Source organism: Meleagris gallopavo, chromosome Z, assembly GCF_000146605.3.
Source record: "Meleagris gallopavo isolate NT-WF06-2002-E0010 breed Aviagen turkey brand Nicholas breeding stock chromosome Z, Turkey_5.1, whole genome shotgun sequence".
Lineage (NCBI taxonomy): Eukaryota > Metazoa > Chordata > Aves > Galliformes > Phasianidae > Meleagris > Meleagris gallopavo.
This window is the reverse complement of record NC_015041.2, coordinates 14,980,699-14,989,946: the sequence shown is the minus strand read 5'-3', so window position 1 is coordinate 14,989,946 and position 9,248 is coordinate 14,980,699. Positions and strand designations below refer to the sequence as shown.

The 9,248-nt window shown below is 38.8% G+C and overlaps 1 protein-coding gene across 1 annotated transcript in view; it reads left to right on the top strand.

Annotated features, from left to right (window-relative positions):
* ARL15 (ADP ribosylation factor like GTPase 15) overlaps positions 1–9,248 on the top strand; it is a 212,386-nt gene that overhangs the window by 7,729 nt on the left and 195,409 nt on the right. The window contains exon 3 of the mRNA XM_031557241.1: positions 8,839–8,867. Coding sequence (XP_031413101.1) covers positions 8,839–8,867 — 29 coding nt within the window. The remainder of the gene's footprint in view (positions 1–8,838; positions 8,868–9,248) is intronic.

The window sequence follows — 9,248 nt, the reverse complement described above, 5'->3', positions numbered from 1 at the left end:
AGTGCCCTTCTCCCCTCAGGCAGATCAACACTCCCTCTCAACTTGGTGTCATCTGCAAACTTACTGAGGATGCACTCAATCCCCTCATCAAGATCATTAATAAAGATGTTCAATAGAAGCAGCCCCAGTACCAAGCCCTGGAGGACACCGCTTGTGACTGGCTGCCAACTGGATTTAACTCCATTGACCACAGCTCTTTGGGCCCGGCCATCCAGCCAGTGTTTCACCCAGCGGAGCGTACACCCATCCAAGCCATGGGCAGCCAGTTTCTCCACGAGAATGCTGTGGGGGACTGTGTTGAAGGCCTTACTGAAGTCCAGGTAGACCACATGACAGCCTTACCCTCATCCACCTTGTCATAGAATGCAATCAGGTTTGTCAAACAGGATCTACCATTTGTAAACCCATACTGACTGGCCCTGATCCCCTGGTTGACCTTTAGCTGGTCCACGATGGCTCCCGAGATTATCCATTCCATAACCTTCCCGGGCACCGAAGTGAGACCGACAGGTCTGTAGCTACAAGGATCACTTTTCCAGCTCTTTCTGAAGATGGGCATCACATTTGCCAGTCTCCAGTCTGGTGGGACATCCTTGGTTAGCCAGGACTGCCAAAGAATGATGGAGAGTGACTTAGGGCAACCACATCCACCAACTCCCTCAGCACTCTAGGGTGCAATCCGGCCCCATGGTCTTGTGAGTATCCAGCTTTTGGAGCAGGATGCTTTTTGGAGCAGAAAGCTTTCGTGATCAATCTGTCTGTCCATCAGATCTTAGCCTTATTTTGTTACCGTGAGCTTAAAATCTTGTCTTTTTCTTAGACGTAAAGTCATAGAATGTCCTAAGCAGGAAGGGACCCACAAGGATCACTGAGTCGAACACCTGGCTCCACACAGAACCATTCAAGATTGAAAAACTTATGTCTGAGAGTGCTGTCCAGACACTTTGTGAACTCCAGCATCTTGGTGCGATGACCACTGCCCTGGGAATGCAGGGCCCAAACACCCTCTGGTGAAGAACCTTTTCCTAATACCTGACTTGACCCCTCCTGACACAGCTCCATTCCATTCCTCCTGGTCCTGTTGATGTCACCAGACAGAGGAGATCCATGTCTGCCCCTCTATTCCATGTGAGGAAGCTGTAGGCTCTCATAAACATGCTTGCACTGTATCTTGAAGGCATTATTGATATAACAGTGTTACAATTACTACTGTAAATAGTTAACTTGTTTTCTAAAGACATCCTGCATTTGTTCAAGAACAGATATGTTATAAGGGAAGAAGTCATACAAGCAGGAAATAGGTAGAATAAATGCAAAGAAATGCATCGAATGCCACAAAATTTCATGTGAGTTAGTTTTGTGGGAATAAAAGACCTCTAATTCTCTCCATTAGTATATCTGTCTTTGATATATGTATGTTACGCCTTGTTGTAGAGTAGAGAAATTTGCTCAGCTATTATAGTTAGCATGAATTTCATGCTGCTACAGCTTCTATATAATTATAGGCTAGCATCTTCAGCATGCTTTGAGATTCCTTATTGGTCTAAAATGTTCCTTTTCAAGTTGCACTTTCGTTAAGGTAATGATTTAAGAGAGAAAGTTTCTTGGGGAGAAGGGAGTTGGTGCCTGATGCATCCGCAGCAGCCATAGACAGGCCTTCTTGTTGGCAGAATGGAAAACGTGTTAGAGACTAGAAGACCTCGTGAAAGGTTTGTTACAGTCCAAAAAGCTGTGGAATTGACTGGCCTCATACTGAGCATGGAGATAAACAAGGATGAGTGATTTTTTTTTTTATAAACCTTTAATGGAATTGTTTGAGTTGCAAGGGACCTTGGATGTCATCTAGTCCAACTCCCCTGCAGTGAACAGGGACAACTACACCTAGATTAGGTTCTCAGAGTCCTGTCTAGCCTGACTTTGAATGCGTCTAGGATCAGAGCATTCCAACCTCTCTGGTCAACCTGTTCCAGTGCTTCACTATCCTTTTTAAAAAAATTGTCCATATGTCCAACTAGTTTCCTCTGATTTAATTTGAAAACTATTTCCCCCTGTCCTCTCACAACAGACCCTGCTAAAGAGTCTGTCCCCTTTCTTATAGGTCCTCCTTAGATGCTAGATGACTTTGAGTTTTTTGTTCACTAGTTTTAAAAGGCTAACTGTTCTAATAAGCCCCAGCTTTTGCATGTAGAGCTTATTTCTTTGTCAGTAGGAAATTCTGTAAGCAAAATGCACAAATCCACAACAGAGCTCTGTCCAGCCTGGACTCTCATCACACTTTGTTTTTTAAGTAGGAAGTGTGAAGGAAGTTTGTCTGTTCTGTGTCTTTGATGGGAAATTAATAAGCCTAGAAGATAGAAAGGTTGATTGTTACTAGTTGTTATGTCTAAAACTCTGTGTAGAGTTTCTAAACTTTAGAATTAAATTGCCTATTTAAAAATATTTATTTGCTTATTTAAAATAGTCTGTGGACAGTAATTTTAAATCAGAGCTTGGTTCATTGTGGAACAGGGAAGAAATGGGAATTTATCCTCGAGTCCAGAGGAAAAAGAAACCCTAAGCAGTTGAAAAAGGCAAAATGTGATAATGTGAAGCTTTGTTGCTTAGAAAAAGAAAGGAAGAAAGCAGACTACTGTTCCAGAAATGAGAAGAACGGAGAATCGTTAAGAGGATGGAATAGCAAAAAGTATGTCTTATACTTCTGCAATTTGATCTGTCACAGAAGGCACCTAAATGTTTAGTGTTTATATGGACAGAGGCAAGTATTAATTGGGAGTTTTGTGACAATTGCTATTGTTGGGGACAAAATAAAAGATTGAGATGGAAGAGTCACTTAAGTGATATAGATCATCTATTCATAAGATATAAAGATTAAGTAAGCATTCTCAAGATCATGTGATTGATTTCTGAGGAGAAATTGATTTATGAAATGATAGTTTTGTTGTGGAAGTTTGAAAAGAGAGGGTTATGGGAAAAAAGTTTTCTTCCTGGACATCTCCTTGGCTATTAATTCTGCTGTTAGAGACAGATGTGAGATGAAACCTCTAGGTAGTTAAATGAATGATCTGTGAATCAACTTTTAAACAGTAATATTTCAGATTACAGGGTATTTTCAAGTTACTAGTGTTTTAAAGTATTCTTTTGTCTTTCTTAATAGTCAATTTCAAATGACTTCCTAGTTTAAGTTTTACTTTCTTAAAACTTTACTATGCTGATATGATCTGAAATTTGAATGCTTACTTAGTTAACAGGCTGAAACAGTGCAGCTGTTCCTTTGTATGTACCACTTTAGTGGTTGTTTCCAAATGATTGTGTTGGTATATCCAAATATGGCACTGAAGGATGTGGTTCATTGATGGGACTTTGTATGTCAGGTTGCTGATTGGATTTGATGATCTTGAAAGTCTTTTCCAACCTACATTGTTCTGTTTTTCTGTGAATCTTTGGTTCTATGATTTTAGGTCAGTGTTTTATTGCAATATTTGCTTTTGGATCATTTTTACTATATTATACAAAAATTTTTAGTCTGTTTAAGTTCTGTGATATGAAGAACTTTAATAAGTACCACTTTCTTTCTATTGTTCAAGAGTAGAAATAACCGTAGTGTTTAAAAGGTACTGTAAATTCATAGAATTGCAGTGCCATTATTAATTATTAATGTGTATAAATTGACAAATTTGAAAAGGTAACTTTCGAATAACTAAGTGCATTATTATATTAAAATGTGTTCTGAAGCACAGACATTTAAGAGTCACTGAGATGTGAGAAATGATGTCTGAAATGTCATGCACTTGCATCTTGGAAAGTAGAGGTTACTTTCAGTGTATTGTAACTAAGACTTCAAAATTCTTCTTCTGCTGTTGTTGCAACTAGCTAGTGTGCGTGGATAAAATTCTTGTGGGTCTTTCTGCAGCACTGTTTATTCCAAGGCTTCCTAAATTTAATAGTTCAGTTTCTTAGCTGTGTTTAATACTTTCAGTTGAAGCAGTGTGCCCACCTTGTTTCTGCATGCCAAATTTTTCTTTGGTCCAACTAGATATGGAATTGCAGTCATACAAATTACTGTTATTTATGACTGTTTTTAATTTCAATTTCAATTCATATATTCATTATTCTATCTGTTTTCTATGCTCTCATCCTGTTAAATTATCCTTTAACTGTTAGAGTTTTTTCATATCTGTTGTTCTGCTTCATCCTGGCCCTTCTTGTCACTTACATCGTGACCAAAATAATGCCTTCTCTATGATTCATTTTCCTTGTACCTTGTACTTGTTTCTTAATGTTGCATTGTTCACTTCCTGCAGATTTAGCACAGAGTATTTTAACTTCTCCACTTGTTTGTTGGGATGGGTGTGGTGTTAGAAAGGTGTGTCTGTGTGCAGATGAAACATTCTAAGGTATGCTAGAATCCCTCCCTTATATTCCATTAATTACTGCTTTTTTTAACTACAGTTCACATTGTAGTGACAAGCTGAGTGGTGCAGCTGACTTGCTAGAGGGAAGGGATATCATCCAGAGGGACATGGACAGTCTTGAGAGATGGGCCCATGCCAACCTCTTGAAGTTCAACAAAGCCAAGTGTGAGGTCCTGCTCCTGGAACAGGGGCAATCCCAAGCACAGATACAGGCTGGGTGGAGGATAGTTTGAGAGCAGCTCTGAGGAGAAGGATTTGGGAGTGTCAGTTAATGAAAGTTGAGTATGAGCCAGCAATGTGTGCTTGCAGCCCAGAAGGCCAACCTCATCCTGGGTTGCATCAGGAGAAACATAACCAGGTTGAGGGAGGTGATTTTGCCCTTCTACTCTGCTCTCATGAGACCTCATCCGGAGTACTGCATTCAGTTCTGGGATCCCCAACACAAGAAGGACATGGAGCTGTTGGAGCAGGTCCAGAGGAGGGCCACAAAGATTATTAGCAGGATGGAGCACTTCCCCTGTGAGGACAGGCTGAAAGAGTTGGAGCTCTTCTTCCTGGAGAAGAGCAGGCTCTGAGGAGACCTTATAGTGGCTTTTTAGTCCCTGAAGGAGACCTTTCGGAAAGCTGGGGAGGGATTTTTTATAAGGTCATGCAGTGACAGGACAAGTGAATTGCTTTAAAGTGAAAGAGGATAGATGTAGACTAGATGTTACGAAGAAATTCTTTACTGTGAGACACTGGAAAGGTTTCCCAGAGAGGCTGTGGATGTATTCAGAGCCAAGCTGGATGGGGCACTGAACAACCTGGTCTGGTTGGAGGTGTCGTTGCCTATAGCAGGAGGGTTGGAACTAGATGATCTTACATGTCTCTTTCAAATCAAACCATTGTATGATTCTATGAATACATCAACCAGTATACATTTAAACTTGCAGAAGGTTATTTACTGCTCTCTGTTAAGCTCACTGTTTTGTCCTGCTGTTAATTTATGTCAAGTATGCTAGCCTTGCAATTTAAAAGTATTAGAAAGCTGATAATATATTACTGTCATTGGTAGTTCGTGATAATTCATCAATGTAGTTATTTAAAGCATGCATCCAAAGTCAGCTTTCCCAAAATTCAGCTGGATTGCTGGCAGACTATTTTATATATAATTCTCTATTTTCTATTTTTTTATCCAACCCTAACACAATTACTGCTGCTTAAGAAGCCTAAAACTTGTTCTATTAAAGTCAGAAGTCAAATTTCAAAACTGCATACATTTTCCATTGTTCTTTTTCAGCCAGGCTTTTGTTGTGTTAGTGTTCTCTTGATAAACTGCTTATTTAATTTTGTTGTCACTCTGGATTATCTGGAAGATACTCTGGTGCATTTGTCTGGGCTAGTAATAATCCCCGTGACAGTAGCATGTAGCATGGTTGTCCTAGAAGTTTAAAAGACATTGGTAATTTGATTCACAATGTTGTCTCTCCTATGACAAGCAGATCCCATGAAGATGGATGAAACATCAAACACAGCAGTGTGTGTGGGAGCCATGCAAGTTCTGTGCCATGTGTACTTCTTGTCTACATATGGAAAAATGAAGTGGTGTTTGTTGTGAATTAATTGAAACAGAAGATTTTGGAATAGAAGGGAGTGGAATAATGTATAGTAAAAGTTGGCAAAAACTTTTTATTGTTGATCTCAAGGTACGTGATTCAGATGCTTTTGTCTTGCCATTGTATCAGAATTGCTGTTAAATCAGCGTAGTATTTTTTAACCTGCTTATTTTCTCTTCTTGAATTTGTTGGTTATAGAAAAGAACAAATCTTTTGAGACTGAGAGATGGTCACAGGTGCAGGTTGTATCAGCACTGTTGTAATATGTTGGAGGTGACTTTGTTTCAGAGGTTCTTAAAGTGCTTTTCACTGTAATGTCTCTCAACTTTGAGCAAGAAGTAATTCTGAGAGGGACTAAATGCACATCTCTGCATATTAGATTAAAAAGCAGAGGCTTTTAAAAAGCAGTAACATGAGAATTCTAAATTTCTGAAGTCAGCACTTGCTGACCATGAAGATTGATGAAGAGTGTTCTAATCCAACACCTCAAGAAGAAAGTAAAAATATACCCAAATAATAATAAAAAAGTAAAATAGTTACTTGAGAATAAGCTATGCTAGCCAGTGGAAATATGAAACTCAGACTATAGGATAGTGATCAAGAAAACCACAAGAAAAGAAATTGAGGTTTTAGATTTGTGTTCTCCTGAGGCTGTAATGTAACGTGAGTTAATCTTGTATATGCTTCTACTCTCTAGTGAATGGTAAATCAGTTTCAGGTGGACAATATGAATAAAGTTTTTAGTTGAGTATGAAATCTGAGTGTATTTGGAATTGCCTCTGTATGCTTTTGTCATTCTGTCTGCTTTATTCCTGAGTTTTATAGCTAGTGGCTCAATTTTCAAAACTGTGGATGAGATGGAAGCTACTTTTTTATTAGAGTAAACTGAAGTATAACATGCAAAATATAAATAACCCTACCTTTCCTAGCAAGTTCTAAACAGGTCTTAGAAGATAATCTGATAGTTTTGAATCATAGAATCATAGAATCATTAAGGTTGGAAAGGACCTCTAAAAATGTCTAGTCCAGCAGTCCAGCCAATATTGCCCACTAAACAATGTTCCATCATACTACGTCTACCCTTTCCTTAAACAGTTCCAGGGACACTGATGCCATCACTTCAGCGGGCAGCCTCTTCCAATGCCTCCACACTCTTTTAAAGAAGAAATTAGTCTTAATATCCAACCTGAGCCTTCCCCAATGCAACTTGACTCCATCTCCTCTCATTCTATTACAAGTCGAGAAGAGGCTGACCTCCACCTTGTCACAGCCTCCTTTTGGGTAGTTACAGAGAGCAGTAAGGTCTTCCCTGAGCCTCCTCTTCGCCAGATGGAGTAGTTTAAGTTCCCTCAGCCATTCTTCATAAGACCTGTGCTCCAAAACCTTCTCTGAATGCTCTCTAGGGCCTCATTATCTTTCTTGTAGTGAGGGGCCCAAAACTGAACACAGTACTCGAGGTGTGACCTCACCAGAGTTGAATACAGAGATGATCACCTCCCTGCTCCTGCTTGCAGTACTATTTCATATGCAAACCAAGAAGCTGTTGGCTGTCTTGCTTACCTGGGCATACTGCTGGCTCGTGTTCAACAAAGTATCAGTGAAGACTACCTGATCTTTTTCCTCTGTGCAGCTTTCCCGCCACTTTACCCCATGCCTGTAGCGTTGCATGGGATTGTTGTGGCCAAAGTCCAGGACTTAACACTTCATTCCATTGGCCTCGGCTCAGCGAACCAGCCTGTTTGGATCCTTCTGTAGGGCTTCCAGTTCTCAGGAAGATTGACACTTCTCCCTAACTTGGTGTTGTCCGCAAACTTAGAGTTGCGATGCCTCGCACTGTGGCTTGCTACTTGCTCTCAACTCATTGATATCTGTGCGTTTGAATTATGACATTTTGTTAGTCTTCAGCTATTTTTACTGTTGAAATTATAAAATAATTTTTTTAAAGTTGTGATGTTTAATTTTTGAATTTTGGCATGGGATTGAGGAAAGCATTGGTTTGTTTTATGTAAGTTATGGATTTTCACTTTTAGAATTATGTACAGTAGCATAGGAAGCTTGTCCTCAGAGAAGGGAGATGTTAGTGGTTTGCTCTTTTCTGAGTAATGTACAAAGAATACTATTTGGATTAATGCTGGCATAGCTCTGTGCATTTGCTGGCTTCCTTTATGCTTTCTTTTCATATGTTCTTTAGGTGTAGCGAGTATGTCAAATCTTTGCTTTCATTTTCTCTCTTAGTATACAGTTGAAATTACCGGATTCTGTATTTTCAGTCTCCCATTCTCTACATTTTTGATGTATTTTTATTTTATATTGAATATTTTTATATAAAAAAATACAGTTGTATTACATTTCAGTGTGTATACTGCCTGCTTATTCTAACATCTATTGCTAGGAGGATCTTCTGTTCTTGTTAAGGAAAAAGAATAAAACAGTGCAAAGCAAATGCTGTGCTATAACTTTTATTTATATATACAGGTTTAATACAATAGTTCTATATATACATACATACATTTACTATTACATGTTCAGTATGTTGAACCAGTGCGGACCTTATTGCAGCTGTGTGAGCACTGGACCCTGTCTTCCATAAGTTATTTCATTGTTACATTTTGATGATTATAGCTCTGTTTTGAACTGAAAACAGATTATTTATTAAAGGAGCATGGTTAGGTGGTGAAGTATGGTGGAACTTTGCAAGGATTACCTGGGATACTTATCTATAGAGGGCTTTTCAGGGACTGCTTAGAGTTTGTCAGCGCTTAAAAAATGCTTTTTAAAATAACTTTATTTATTTTAATATGACTTTATTGACAAAGTTTCTTCCTTGACAGATTGATTTATGTATTAACATCTTGCTGATGTAGGATTTCATGACCCGGATTAAAAAGATACAAGAAACCTCAGAAACAATTTGCCTACTTGCACAAAGGATTGTCTTTTTCATGTACACGTGACGGAGTCACTGCAAATAGGGCTGAAAGGAGAGTGACGTAATTCACCCCAGCTCAGAAGAAGCATGAGCTATATGGCCAAACCACCCTTTACCAAATGGTTCTCTAAAAAAACCCTTACCAAATTCCACTATCTTCTCCTTTTATCTCTTCCCCAGACTAGCCCTGTTTACATGCTGTTTTTCTAAGATGTAGCCTAAATCTTCTGTTAATCTCTATTGCTACAGTTTAAGTTCTTCCTATAAAATAAATAAATAAATAAATAAATAATTGTTTTTGTTTTTGTTTAA